This window comes from Nansenia antarctica, assembly GCF_963989245.1.
Source record: "Nansenia antarctica genome assembly, chromosome: 7".
In the NCBI taxonomy this organism is placed as follows: domain Eukaryota; kingdom Metazoa; phylum Chordata; class Actinopteri; order Argentiniformes; family Microstomatidae; genus Nansenia; species Nansenia antarctica.
This window is the reverse complement of record NC_137677.1, coordinates 13,552,308-13,568,092: the sequence shown is the minus strand read 5'-3', so window position 1 is coordinate 13,568,092 and position 15,785 is coordinate 13,552,308. Positions and strand designations below refer to the sequence as shown.

General features: G+C 40.8%; 2 protein-coding genes across 2 annotated transcripts; one reads left to right on the top strand and one right to left on the bottom strand.

The window, feature by feature from the left end:
* Window positions 1-4,975: 4,975 nt before the first annotated feature.
* Window positions 4,976-8,873, top strand: glmnb (glomulin, FKBP associated protein b; the record flags this gene model as incomplete). Its single annotated transcript, XM_080536578.1, has 16 exons — window positions 4,976-5,071; window positions 5,170-5,278; window positions 5,455-5,701; window positions 5,809-5,911; window positions 6,008-6,183; window positions 6,386-6,439; window positions 6,537-6,567; window positions 6,659-6,748; window positions 6,950-6,991; window positions 7,090-7,163; window positions 7,265-7,349; window positions 7,442-7,551; window positions 8,102-8,165; window positions 8,254-8,389; window positions 8,594-8,685; window positions 8,778-8,873. The coding sequence occupies 16 exons, from the start codon at window positions 4,976-4,978 to the stop codon at window positions 8,871-8,873; spliced, it is 1,605 nt and encodes a 534-aa protein (XP_080392704.1).
* Window positions 8,874-9,172: 299 nt separating this feature from the next.
* Window positions 9,173-11,154, bottom strand: cUnh1orf146 (chromosome Un C1orf146 homolog; the record flags this gene model as incomplete). The annotated part of the gene is made up of 5 exons (XM_080536577.1): window positions 9,173-9,304; window positions 9,461-9,539; window positions 9,683-9,854; window positions 10,487-10,580; window positions 11,086-11,154. The coding sequence occupies 5 exons, from the start codon at window positions 11,152-11,154 to the stop codon at window positions 9,173-9,175; spliced, it is 546 nt and encodes a 181-aa protein (XP_080392703.1).
* Between the last annotated feature and the right edge of the window lie 4,631 nt (window positions 11,155-15,785).

Sequence of the window (15,785 nt, the reverse complement as noted above, 5' to 3'; positions counted from 1 at the left end):
TGAGGGAGAGGCCTTAAACATGGCAGTTTTTCTTGACAAGTACAGGGGAGGCCTGGGGAGGGTTTTGGCAGACAGGAGTGGTTGCAGCGACAGTCTTTGGGGGCCCCTGGGGCCTGCCCCCCCACACTGAGCTGCTCTGAGGGCTGACTGGGTAAATGGTCTGCTCAGGATGTTCTCTAAGAATCCACTAAGGGAAAAGGGGAGAGAGAGAGAGGCTACAGGGGACGGCACAGTCCTCATGGACTGTATGTATGTATGCACTTGACCAGCCACTGTACACATGACATGCTTACATTTTCCCTTTGACTTATAAGCCTAGTGTATTTCTATGAACCCACAACTCATCACATTACAGTAGATCCAGATTTACTATGTGACTGTTATTTGAAGTAAAAGGTGAAACCGTCATTATTTACACTATTCCGTAATCTAATTTCCTCTCTTGACTGTCTGTGAACATAATATGTTTGTTTTACCATAGTGCAGGGTTCTGATAATCATCCTCTACACACCTCAGAGTCTAACTTCAAAGACCCATGAATCTATTAGGTGGTCAGGTTACACAATTGTTTTCTGGTTGATCTGCTTATTAAATATACATGGATATGTGATAGCAGTGACCTGAGCTATGCCTCTTACAACGCTGCTGCTCCCCACATGCCTTCAGCTAAGCAACAATGAGTTAACTGAGTTAACTGGTCTTGGAAAAAAAAGTCCAGAGTAACACTGATACAACTATGTATCATTGATTAATCATTGTCACTGAACATTCTCATTATATGATTTTTGCTACATATAATGTAATGTAATTCGACATTTTTACCAGCACTACACATAAAATGTCAGATATCTACAACTGAGTTATATACACATACTCACAGTATACTGTGTATTCTCATGACATCATACTGCTACAGTAAATAGTGTTGGCAGTGCAAAAAACATTGGTCACATTCATAATAATTTTAATAATTTACATTTCAACAAGGCTGACATGGTTTTAATGAGATTTCCTACATAAATCACTCCATAAACACAACACTGTCTGTATCATCAAAGCTTAGGCTATGGTGATATGGATTTATTAAACTCACTGTTCACATTGTGAAAATAGTGCCCTCCAGAGGTTGAGCTTGACTATAGCGTTCTATTGAGATGAAAAGAGTCTGCCTTTACTGAGGCAATAAAAAATTCATGTGAAGTTGAGCTGATTTTCCTCTTTGGAAAAACTATTCTTCAGTGTCAATCTGTATTGTATCCATGTGTGTGAAGAAGACACGTGATAGGCATTACCTTTCAATGTACACTAGTTATCATTTGAACCCACTTCTTAAACACAACTGTATTTTAATTTCAAATGCTATTGAAAAGAATGGTCATCTGTTATATTATATGTGTACAATATGTATTGTATTACAGTGTTGATCTATAACTCTCTCATACCCTTAACTTATTCTCTTCACACTTCACTATTTTCCCTCTCCAGTTTTATACATTTCCCAGAAGTACAAGCCACTTGTCTAAACAACAACTCATCAGCCACCAATTATGAAGGACAAAATCAAACAAAAGGCAAACATGGAGTGAGTCTGCCTGTGTCTGTATTTGCATTGTGGCTTTTATACAAGGCTTTCATCACACCGCAATACAGAGAGCAAACCTAACAGCAGATGTTGGCTAAATCCTACTGTTCAAACATGCTTCGTCCCCATTCATCTCAAATCAGGGCCGGACCTCCCTCTGCCAAAGCTGTCTGGCTAGGACAGGAAGTCAATGATTGTACTGATACTGATATTATAATGCACACACAGGGAACCTTGGGGAACAAGCGGGAGCTTCTTTCCTTTTTGTTTTTGCATTTGTGATTGTGACTAGATAGGGGAACAATTATAAATACAGTGCCTTCAGAAAGTATTCATACTCCACATTTATCCACATTTGTGGGTAAAATTGTGTTATAGACTCAATTTAAAATGTAGTAAATTAAAATAATTAGCCATCAATCCACACAGAATACCCCAGAATGACAAAGCCAAAACACATTTTTACAGCAGGCTATAAATTATTGGATGGCAGAGTGGTATCAGTCGCTGCTATCAGCGCATAGTTTTATTTTTAAGATGGGGGTTTGATTCACGCTTCTGACATACACTTTTTACTGCATTTCGTTGTCTGATGCTTGTACTCTGCAATAAGTTGAATCTAACCTAAAAATGTATGTTTAAAATGATGGTGTAGGCTAATTTACAAGAACTGACACGATTACAATGGTGTTTGAAGCCTTTCTGACTAGTAAATTATGTTCTTCCAGCATTGTAACTGGACCCTGGATTTGGCCCAGATTATTATTTCTTATAATTACTGATGGATAGATGATTCACTTACTTAGACAGATGTATATAAATCGATTTGCATGAAGGCTTCGGTTAAATGTAAAAAAACAACAACATTAAATTAAATCAAGGATTGATCCATCCAGGTACTAACCCGGCCCAACCCTGCTTAGCTTTTTTTCACCATAGATTTCTTCGGCCGGGGGGACCTGGCCCCCCTGGCTCCCCCTCAACTCCGCCCATGTCTAAGACTGGGTCTATCTTTATGCAACCGGCCCCTGGTCTCTACCAGGTTTGTTCTGAAGGATTGGTTGCATAGCAACCAAGCATCATTATATAATCATAATTGTATTGTTTAGTCATTTAAAGGCGATATTAAAAAGATGGGTTTTAAAAAAAATATTTGCCGAGGTTGCATCCTAATGTAAACTGGCAGTGTATTCCACAATTTGGGTGCATAAAATGAGAATGCAGCCTCACACAGAGAAAGCCAGGGTCAGAAGACCTGAGACCTGAGACCATGAGACCATGCTGGTGCTGTGCCAGTGAGAGCTTTATAAACAGGCAGTAATTCGACGTTCAACTTAATATCAAATATTTGTAATAACAATGAACAAATGTTCTCTTACTTTTTATTCAGTAGATCCAACATTTCTTTGATTAAATCACAGATTGAATGGTCTATCTGTCATGTCTGAAACTCAGTCTTTTTTTGTAAAATGTATGTTAGTTGAAATAGGGTGATATTCTGGGCCAACTAGTTGTGATATGACTTGAGCTGGCTGTTATCGGGCTGAATTAGTACGTGCTGATCTCTCTCAAGCTGAACAAATGATCAAAATGAGTTTTGTGATGGCAAAGTCTTTTTCACTAAGATTTTTTTCTTAGTTGAAATAGGGTGATATTCTGGGCCAGATCGGACTAGTCATGATATCACTTGAACTGGCCAGAGGTCCGTCCCTGCTGCTCTCTTTCAAGCTGAACAAATGATCAAAATGAGTTTTGCTGACGCGTTTTCAAACAGCTTGTAAATCAGCGCAAATTATGTGTTACACAATGTTTTTTTATTTTAACCTCAATTACAACCATTTAGTTATTTAAGTGGTTTTTGTTGAAATGGGAGGGGATGATTAGGTGGCCATGATAGTATGATTTGTGCGTGAGTGTGTGAAGGTCTTAAAGTCATCAAGTTGCCGCAGTAGTGTACAGTAGGTCAGTGTTCATCACTGGTAGAAGAGTCTCATGTGTTTGATGTGCCTTCAATGAAGAGATTACAATGAGTTTACCTCACCTTCCGTGGATAGAAAATGGTGGGTCATTGAACAACCAGCGATCCATGCAGCTCTAAAGGATAGGGATTGGGGACCTAGAGCCTTCCAGACAGTTCTGTGTTGTCTGTGGTCATGTAGGAGGTCTCTGGTTTAATCCTATTACCTCTATTATCTCTGGCACATAGCTTGATAAGAGGTTTACAGAGGGCTCTACACAGTCCACCTCTCGCAGGAGTGTCACGGTTTCAAACTCTGACAATAACTGTTTGCTTTTTTGCTGTAAATTATATGATTTGTGTCCTTTTCAGAGAGCTGACATTCAGAACATCAATACTATTTAATTTGGACTCCCATAAGGATTGTGAGTGAGACCAGCACAAACACTGAGGATGGCTGTGGATCAACTGCATGATGTAATCCAGAGATGGGTAAGTTACCAGGAAAATAACCATGTTGATGTGCCCTTTATTTACAGATTCTACTAAAATATGATTGTGCTAATTGATACACATAGCAAACTGTGCCACACATAAAAATTGTTATTGTTTACAAAAGCAAAAAGAGCATTTTGAGGTGAGAGCTTTCACATGCCAACAGTGTTTATCTATATGAAAAGAACAACATTGAAACCTGTACGTTTTGAAAAAGCAAGAACATTGTAAATATATGCTACGGTTCCTTAACTGAAAGCAATAATTATGTTACTACTACAAGCTGGTTGTGCGCCATAAAATGCTCAGAAAAAAGTATGACTGGAAGTAGAAGAACTGTGTCAAATGTACATCTGAGTACAATGACATCTTGTATCATTTCAGCAAAATACACCAGAAGAAAGCTTGAAGCCAGAAGACCATCAACTGTTCAAGGATATTGGATGCGACTGTATTGAACAAGGGAGAAGTGCACAAATGTTGGACTTCATTCAAGATGAGAAAAACCAGGTAGATACAAAGCCCTCCTTCCCCCTCACTACTACTAAATTAAATGAGTGACTACTTAGTCACACCTTGGTGTTATGTAGTGAACAGGGGAGACATTGACAGTGTAGATCTTGTGACAGCCTCAAAGGCAATAGTGACAACAGCAGGTCTATTGGAGCGAACAGTAGCCTCTTGACCCCTGGCCTCTGTCCAGGAATTACAAGAGGGTTAACGAAATTGACATACAAATGGAAAATCTGTGGCTTTCTACATGGAGAAGAAGGATTTTGTAACTATCGCATAGGGATATTTGCTTTAAATAGTAGCTCATCCTGATCTATAAAAAGTGTGCAAGGACAACAACTGAAACTTCATTCATCCAGTTGTGAGGTGGCAAAGTAGTAAAGAGCCATATTGTACGTCCTGTCTCATTCAGCAAATAGTGAGCTATATGGGCTGCAGCCTCCTGGGACCCCTGGTGAATGAGGTGCTGAAAAAGGAGGACAGTCTCTCCCACTGTCAGGCCACCATTACATACTTAACCAAGGTAAGCACAAGGAACTAACTACCTGTGACTGAATGTAAGTGACTAGCATGAAGCTAAACAATCACAGTAGATACATGTTTGTTTGTCCCCTTGTTCAGACATGCAACCCTAAGGAACTCCTACCTGTTCTCCTCGAACTGGTAGAAGACATTCATCCAGATGTCATTGCTGACACCATCACAGTTCTGGTTCCACATTTTCAGACAGGTAACCGCACCATAGAAATGAGTCTATAATTAACGCTAGACTAGAGCACTAGAGCATAACGCATACAGCAAAAATATTCTGGCTATTCAGCAAATTCAGTGCATTAGTTGCTAACAGATGGTGTTTAGCTCCACCTGCTGTACACAGCAGTCACCTCATCTTGATGTCTCTAATAGTGCTGCTTCGTCTGGATGAGAAGAAGGCCCCTGCATTGGGGCTGGCCCTCTCTGCCCTACACAAGCAGGTGTCCAGGCTGCCTGTGCCTTACACCCAAGAGCAGGAGATAGCTGACAAGTATGGTCTGTGTCGCTGCTGCACTGCTCTGGCCAGTTTTGTGGAGCCCTTCTTGGAGGAGGTGAAGAGACAGGACAATGGGAACAGAGCTGCTCCAGATGAAGAACTGAAGACTGAGCTTCTGAAGTTGTAGGTGTCTGTCTGCCTGTGGGCTAACATGGTTGGGTTAGGGACATTATACAAATTTAGAAAATAATCAGTGACCGAGGTTGTTAAGACGTCTTCTCTCCCTACAGCTGCATGGAGAGTTTAAGGGAGCCTCTTCTTCAGGCACAGCTAGATCAAGCTGTAGGCATCCCTAATCAGTCACCATTATGGCACTTCGCAACAGAGATACTGGTAAGGGTTAGCTCTTTTTCTAACAGCATCTCCCAAAAAAAGATGATCTCTGAATAACAAATAAGAAACCCGACTGCACCGTGTCCCTGATCCTAGGTCACCCTACCAGCAATCCAGGAGTCGCTTCCAGACATGCTGTTCTACAACCCTCTGAGAAAGAAGGAGTCTGGCCTCCTGAAGGACAACACTGAATCTAAGGAGTCACGGGCCTGTTTGGCATACTTGCTCTTTGTACAGCTTATTACCATTGAAAACTTTCCAGCAGTTTTCAGGTAAGATAGCAGGGCTCTGAATAATCATATCATTATGGTTATTCATGATGGAGTCTTCCCCATATGGTTTGAATGTTGAACACATCTTCCCAGACTCCCACACCCTGTCATACACTTGATTTCTGACAGTCCTACCAGTCACCACCACAATTCCTGTTTCAAACATTTAATGAGAATGCATATGAATTATTTGTTGTTTCAGCCCTGTGTTTGTCCTGCAGTGTAATATGGAATATATCAACCTCTTGCTAAGCAGGTATGTTGTCAAGACGATACTGTTTTCAAAGGCAGTTGCTCAAAGGCAGTTGCTCCTCTATACTAATTTACATCTCTCCCTCACCAAAATACATCAGAAAGGATGAATCGTGGCTACTTAAAGGCCTGGTAAGGACACACTGACATAATAATTTGCCATGTACTTTTGTGAAATCTGAGTATAAGTATGCTTACCATTCTCACCTGTCTTGTGACTCAGGAATTGTATGCCAAAAGCTTGGAGAGAGTGGAGGATAACAGTCTCCCAATTGAGCTTCTGGAGCTGAAGTACTTTTACAGCGTTCCACAGGTGAGTCTAACTGAAAATTGCTCCATTGACACGACTCCGCAAACTACCATTGCAGGCAAGATAGCCCCCATGTTACTGTTCAACCTGTTGCTGGCCTGAGTGCAGTCATGATAGAATGTTAGAAGTATACCGTAATCAGCAGGAAATATCTGTAAATATAGACATTTATCCCGTTAATGTTTTTTTTGTATTGGAATATAGAGTTTGCTGCAAGTCCTAACTGAGTGTCCAATACAACATTTGGTGAGTGAATAATAATACTGTATGAATAAACTCATTCTTATATTGATCATATGCTAAAAAATTTTTTTTATGTAAAAACTGCTTTCTACTGTTACCAGAGAGAAAAAGGGCTTAACGTTTTCCAGCTCTTCATAGATAAATTGGAAGCTGAAGCAAAACACAAATTCTTCAGGTGAGAGTATTTCTGAATGTGATGGATGAATGGTGATTTGAGGAAGTAGAAAGTCAACTGGGGCCTCAAATCAAAATGTTTGTTTACTCTTCTTAATGTAGGTGCATGTTTATAACCAGTCGTCATGCAGGAGTAGAGGGTTATATTATCAAGAACATCAAGAATCAAATTGAACTGTCCATGAGGGTAAGAAAGGAACGATTGTAATAAGACACTATTTTATTGCACCAAAGAAGATACAACATGCAACATCTGTGCTTTTCTTCTTTTACCTCTAGCCAGGTAATGGGAATGAATGTTTTTTGGGAAACCAGATTCTTCCCCTGCTGGGACTGGTGCTGTGTTTGCCACAAGGCCCAGAGACAGACCTACTGCAGGGTATGGACAGGTGAGCATGTCCCCTCCCTAAATAGAGGGTCTGCCGGAGCAACCCTTTTGCTCATTGATGCTAGCTATTCATTAATACTGCATAGGAAAGCTGCATACTAGGCAAACTACATCGAGAGCACAGCATAAGGCAGGTGGAACACAACATCTAACGAAGCTCACATTTCATGCCTTGAATCACTTGCCTGAGCAATGGAGATAGCAGCAGCTGAGATGTCACTGATTAATGTAACAGTATCAGTTCTTCAAGTCCATTTACAAACAGACAGTACTAAAAGGTCAACTTGAATACACTTTTACATTATATAGGCATACAGGAGCTGTGCTGTGAACTTCACAACTATGGCAAAATACAAAGTAGCTTTACCCACTTACACATAGAACCGGTATACCACCACAATTCAATCAATGGAAATTAAAACAATAAGGACTCGACAAGGACCCAAATCTAATTTCAAAACAGCATTTTTAAACAAGGTTTTGGACCCAGGACTTAGTGCTCAGTTGAAATAGAGGCAATGTATTACAATGCTCTGTCCTTTTCTATCTAGGGTTATGGAGTCTCTGAATCTTCTACGATACCTACTTATCAGAGACAAAGAATGGAAGTGCACAGTGAGTCATTCTAACTTCAAAGATTAAATCACTACAGTCATTCGACATGAGTAAGACAGCATCGTAATGGTTTCCCCCACATTTTTAGGCAGACATATGGATGGAGCTGTGCAAAATCAAAGACAACTACCTGAAGGTACTACGGATGTGTCTCAGCATGTCAAGAACGTACTACGCATCTGAGGTTAAGAAACTGAGAGAAGACCAAAAGATAAAATTCAGGGGTAAGCAGAACTGTCTATTCTGGGTATTCTATTTCTAACTGGAAATACCAAGGGAGGCATCACACATCCAATGCATTTCATTACTTCTGCCAACTCTAGTCTGTATATAACAATGTAATAACTGCACAATAAGGTTTATTACAGATATTGCTTAATTCCATTTTATACTGTGTATAAATGAAGGCAACTCTTTTCTACTCTTAGAGGCCAAAGCGGCTCGGGACAACAGATTAGTCCAAAGTATAACTGTAAGACATGAGAAGGTATCTGACATGCCCCCAGAGGTGCATTATCAGGTATTTGGTTTGCTCTTTTTAGTTTTGTCACATCATTTAAGTTAAACAATTTGATGTGAAAATAACGTGACTCATTTACTTTGTTTTTTCAGGTACTGCAGTGTGCTTTGGTTACTTTTGACTTGATGGAGAGCCTTATCATCCGTATTGAGGAGATAACTGAGGAGAAAGTGAAAAACCTGGAATGAGCAACAGCAGTTCACAATGTTGGTTATTTTACATTCAATTTATTTTGTATTTTCATTCTTGACCAATGAATAGATACACAATCTGCTTTATTTGTCTGCCTTAGCCTCTGTTAAGTTATTTGCACTGCTGAAATGTTGCTGGTAGATTCTACACTGAATATATTGGAATGGATTATGCTGGATATGGTGTTTCAAACACACTTGAGAAATAATTACAAGACCAGGAGTTTGTCTATATTGGGATTGTTGTGTGCCACTAGTGTTTCTGTCCTGGGTGTGTTTGAGAGGATCTGATATTCCTACATTGGACCAGCTGTTCTCCCAAGCTGTATGTCCCTGAGCATCTCCCACACGGGGCTGCTTTCAATGATATGGGCACGGGCCAGTGACATCCGATCCCGTACGCTGTCCACATGGGGCTTACTGGTGGCCTGGAAATTAGATCAGCCATTATTCAATTTAATTATCATAAGGGAAAGACAAAAGACATCTTGGATAAAGCTGAACAATTGCCAAGCATACATTCTCCAGTATTAGGGCCTATCCTATAATATTAATGTGAAAATATGTGAGTCTTCAATCCCTACCTTAGCAATAGTTAGCATTCCCCTAACCATCTCTGTGTTGTTACGGACAGGGAGAACTCGGAGATTGCTTCCAAGAAATCTGCAATAAACCACATGCTCCCTCAGACACACAATAACAGGACAGTCCTAAATTACCTCAATGTGATAACAATTATTTTTCATTTATTAAAGTGTTTTAAAATGATTTTATGCTACATAAATTATTTGAAAAAAATCATGCACCTGTGTTGAATTACTGACAATATGTCCAATTCCTTCTTTCCATTAAATGGGGATAGTAGTAGAAGAAAACTATTGCGGTGAACCTGCACAAACTTAGTTATCTTCTCAAAGAGTCCTGCCTCCTCCAGTGGTTCTGGAAGTTCTTGTGGGTCAACAAGCAGGAAGGCAGTACCTAAACAACGCCAGAGACACTCAGTTATGACATTGGTTGTGTTTTGTAGGCATGTGTCCAAGATCACAAACCTACGCCTCAGATCTGTGTGGAATAGAAACTTGTGCCTATATGCCAGTGAATGTTTGCTCCCTTGCAGTTCTTAACCTATGAGAATTAAATTGTTCAATGGGAACTGAGGTTTGCTGTCATAGGTTATAGGATGAAAGGTACAAATCAGAGGTCAAAAGCAATGCAGCTTCCTCTGGTTATTGACAATAGAGCCTTTGAAGATGCAACGGACCACTAGGAGGTTTCTGATGACACGCTCAGGGACAGCCCAGCTTCTGTCTCAGCAGCTGGTAGACCTGCAGACCTATAACATGGTCTTGGCAATTTAACACTGGCTCATCATTATATGAATGAATGAATGAATGAATGAATGAATGAATGAATGAATGAATGAATGAATGAATGAATGAATGAATGGTCTTTATTGTCATTTATATAGTACAGTACCAACAAAAAGTTAAGTACTACGTGATATGGGATCTACCTGCAGCATCATAAACTAAACAATTGTGTGTGTGTGTGTGTGTGTGTGTGTGTGTGTGTGCGTGTGTGTGTGTGTGTGTGTGTGTGTGTGTGTTTACCTGATTGAGGGAAAACAAAAGTCCCGCGTTCAACAGCGTCTGAAAACCGGATTCGATGTTGCTGCCCGCAGAGCGTGCGTGACGTAGCATGATTCTGTAGTGTAAAATTCAGATAACGACATTCACCAATGAATATGTTGAATTTGAAATTGTCCAAATGATGACTTAATGTTTCGGGGTAACACATCCAGTGCTAAATTGATAAGTAGGCTATACATAAGACATCATTCACATTGCTAAATCACGGTCCACTCCACAGTAGTACGTGAGCTTAGAATGATAAGGTTCTATCTCCGTTTAGGGCAGTTCAGAGATATTGAGCGTCAAAGTTTTGACATTCCATTATGTTTTATGAGATGGAACCTTTGTATTTTATTAATTACTAACTCAAACATTTCAACATTTTAAAAATAACACCACACAGGCATTAATAAACACCTAATGTATCAGATTATGTAAAAAACTCAATTTTGACAAAAATGGAGATAGAACCTTATAATTCTAACGTCACGAGTAGCCGACTAGCTAGTATCGAGGTCGCTGGCTAACCTGACCTTTCGCTAGCCAGTTCAGCTGCTTTCTAGCGCGTCACTGTTTACCTGAAGTGATGTGCTCACTATAATAGTTGTTGTCCATTGAGTTTGAGTTGGTCTGTCGTTGGTCGCCATCGTAATGTCAAGTGGTGTAATAATGTCTACACATAAAGTTCGTCTAACACAGACTCAGGAGAAACACACGGGCCGCTTCGTGTGAAACCTCAGCAGAAGGACAGTCACGTGTACCGCGAGAGGCGGGGCGCGCGCCCGAGGGGTGGCCGTCACCATGGCAACGCCGCTGGCCTCCCTTATGATTTTTAACATTTGACCGTGACCTTGGCAACTTCGTGACGTTAGAATTATATGGTTCTATCTCAATTTTTGTCAAAATTGAGTTTTTTTTACATAATCTGATCCATTAGGTGTTTATTAATGCCTGTGTGGTGTTATTTTTAAAATGTTGAAATTTTTTAGTTAGTAATTAATAAAATACAAAGGTTCCATCTCACAGAACATAATGGAATGTAAAAACTTTGACGCTCAATATCTCTGAACTGCCCTAAACGGAGATAGAACCTTATCATTCTAAACGGAGATAGAACCTTATCATTCTAAACGGAGATAGAACCTTATCATTCTAAACGGAGATAGAACCTTATCATTCTAAACGGAGATAGAACCTTATCATTCTAAGCTCACGACTGGCCTCCCTTGTTGTCCTTCACCACCTAATGAGATCAATCTTCTCTCTTATTTTCTCCAACGAATTAAAGGAGTAGGCTATACTTGACTTGAGGACACTAAAACGTTTATAATCTCTTTTGACCCAGGGTAGACTTATTATGAATCCTTCATTTTGTTTTATTTCTCAAATGAATTAAAACAGTGTAGGCCTATCATAGCCAATGTTCCTCTTTTTTTTAATCCAACATGGGTCCATCTGCATGCATGGTGCAGTTTCTTTCCTCACAAAGGCTAATGTTATAATGAAATCAGCCATGTTTGTTTGACCATCCTCAGATTCCTCTTGGTACATACCCTGATGAATACTTTGATGAGCCTGCCCCCAAGCTGATGATTAAGACATGGCAAGCAGAGTTATCACTCCTCAGCAGGTTCATCATAGAGAGGAACACCAAGCTTGCACTGCCATATACCTACCTGAACCCCGCAACTATGGAGAACAGTGTGGCCATTTAAATGTGTCTGTTTGCCTCTCACAGTCCCAAATCTTAGATTTGTTGTTGATGAGTACTTTTATGTTAAGCCTGTGGCATTAAACGTTTAACTGAACAATGTGGCAATGTAACACTATTTTTATTTTGCTCTGATCTAACCTCAAAAGCTATGTTGATTTAATTTGTCAACTTAATTTCTACCATTTCAAACACCTATTAGCTATATTCACGCAAAGCCAAAAGAGAGGTTCTGCTTCTGAGCGACATGAAGAAAAGCTCCTGACTAAAAGAAAGTATTATGATTCAAACCGCCTGTAAATTACTTATGTTTGCCTATGTGCTAACAACTGTTATGATATTCTATTTTCCTGTACTGATTTTATACTTTCATAACTAATGATTAATGATAAGTCTATTCTTCTATACTGTATTTTAACTTGTTAATCGAATCCCAAGTCATGGGACTCTGTGGGCCTGGCAACAGTTATGCTTTTCACAAGCTATTCTGATAAGAACATACTAGTCATGAGGGAATGGGTTTGAAGATCAAATAACTGGCCAATTAGTGCTTTAGAACGCACGTAGAATACACCCAAAGTAACTGTATAAAAATGTCTGTACATCCTAAAAACATAACTGTGTGCATATGCTTACCTGTTTCTTAAAAACATAACAGAATGTGTGTGTGTGTGTGTCTAACGTTGCTCACACAGGTGGATACAGCTGCAGACAGAGTGAAGAGGATAACACACAGTACACTCGCACACACACAGAAAGGAGTTGAAGGCCACATGCCGAACTAGAACACTTGCTTACAAATGAAATGGTGACAGTTGCAACAGTTTTAATGCTTACAGTTAAAAACTACCAGATAGGAGGAGGAGGGACAGCCCATCCCCAAATGTTAAATCAAATGTATAAAGACGATGTACCAAGGCGAAACTGGGCTCTTGTCTGGTGAAGCTTCTGCAGTTAACCTATGGACGACTAGCTGATATTGGCCTGCGGAGGTGAAACTAGGACCCCTTTCCATGGAATGAAATGCTATTGCTTGCTGATGTGCTCGAATAAATATTCTCTTAAAGAACAGTTCAGTAGTGGTGCCTAATATTTGATTGGATCATTTTATCTTAAGAAGTTATATCAAGGACGTCTCATTGAGATTAAACGAACTCGCTTGTAAGTGAAGACTCAATTAACTCAATTCTGGAGAAGTTGACCGCCTTACATTATACAGAGTAGGAATGTACCCGAATACGAATACTTTATTCGGAAAAGCACAAATAATGCGATGGAAACAGATTCTATCCGAAATTGCTCATTATTATTCTGGAAAAAAGGAATGCAATGCATGTGTAACACTAAATACAATGCAAAAATACGGCATATTTGTGCCAAAATGAAATCAATGTGTGTATTACATTTGGTCATGAGTGCATTGTATTACATTTCAACATGAGCGCATGTGTATTACATTTGAGCTCAGTATTAAGGGGGACATATGAACTGGATGGGGGGGCAACATTATTAATACATATTTTGATAACCCACATCTGTTCTGAGGTCACATAGGCCTACTACGCTGCAGACCAGCGTTTCAGCGTTTCAGTTATTACCGGTAGGCTAATAGCCGCTTTTTGTCCAGAAAAATTATGTTTGTGTGCGGCCGTACCACCTTGTCAAGCCTGATCTCGTCAGATCTCAGAAGCTAAGCAGGGCTGGGCCTGGTTAGTAACCTGGATGGGAGTCCAAAAAGGGTGAAAGCCTGGTTGCCGTGGCACATATATGTGGCTTGGGGTTGGCATGTTCCCACCATGTCCACTAGGGGTCTCCTTCACCCCATATGGAAAGACATGCCAAAGTGAACACCCGTCCCTGACCACGATGGTGAAGAACGCTACTTGGTCCCCGGGGCGCCGGGCGTCGGTTCAAGCCGCGCCAAAAGGGCGACCGCTGCCCCTGGCTGCCAGTGGAGGAATGGCAGCCCGGATGGGTTACAAAGGCAGAGGACAATTTCCACCTGGCGACCTGCCGAAGATAGTGCATGTGCTTGTGTTTGTGTGTGTGTTCACCTAAAACTTGCATGTGTGTGATCAGAGTGTAAAACTGCCGTGTGTGGCCATTAAAAGACCATCAAGGTCCGATTTCTCTCTTCTCTGAAGTCCGAAATATTTCAATCTCACCGGTACCGGTGAAAATAAGTCCCTCAAGGCACAATTTGCATTGGGCGATGCCAGCCCGAGAGGCAGTTTGGGGTGCGACATGCCATTGACAGAAAAATTGCAGTATAATAGCTAGAGAGAGAGTAAATAATGACCCCATTGGAGATAGTACTGAAGAACCTCCCTTGACAAAGGGGAACCGATCACTGGGTCCACCTTTTTTGTACCGGTAAGGTCCGGGGACAGGGGTCGGAGCACACCACCACACGACACAGAGTTACCAAAACCAATAGAAATACTTTATTCATCAACAATTCATAAGCCTCACAGCAGGTTATTAGTGGTCTGACCGGCCCTGCCAAGACCTATACCCCCCTCAAGCAGTCTATCCCAGTTAACCAGCGCATAAGGCACTTAAGTGCAGTTCACACCCCTGGATTAACCAGCTATCATACAGAATAATTACACCCTATTTTTCACCCTCTCACTGGGCACGCATGATTTCACCCTCTCACTAGGCACACATGATTTCACCCTCTCACTAGGCACACATGATTTCACCCTCTCACTTAGGCACGCATGATTTCACCCTCTCACTAGGCACACATGATTAGGGCGCTTTGATTAACAGGTACGACCAGACTTCCTTTGACCAACCCAACAGCTAACTTCTCCCAGCCTCAGATCCCACCAATTAACCCTGCTGTTTTAGACTATTTAAAAACCTACAACAATCTAACAACCCCCCCCGAAACACAGACACGGACAATAACAACTAGGGTTGCCACCCATTCCTTAAAATACGTAATCGTCCTGTATCTGACAGTTAAAAGATGCGTCCCGTTTTGAACCAATACGGGACGCTGTTTGTTCCGTATTTTCAATCCACCCGCATTGCGGGATTCCTCCAATATATCATACAGAGCTGCCAAGTCTCACGCTTTGGCCGTGAGACACACGCATTTCAACCAGTTCTCAGTTCAGTCTGCAATCGAAGCAGGAGGCGCGCGCTCCTGTGTTCACGCGAGCTGCATGTAAGGGCCAATCCCAATTCACCCCTACGGCTTCGTTTTCACCCCTATGGCTTCGTTTTGCGGGTTCACGTTTAGGGTAGGGGTGTCCCAATTAATATTTCATCGAGGGCTAGGGGTAAGGGGGAGGGCTATCCACGGCTTCGTTTGGAGCAATTTCAGGACCAGACTAGCTTCGAAGCCATATGGCTTGATTTCAGAATGCATTGCGAATCTACAGAAATGTTATGTCGCTCTATTCAATGCGGAAATGTCATTTACTTTCTGTGTAATTACTTATTAATAAAGATTAGAAAAATTATGATAACCATCTTATTATCTTAGTTTAATGTCATTTCAATGCATCATAGAACTTTTCTTTACAACAAGCATAACAAAAAAAACGCTATTAT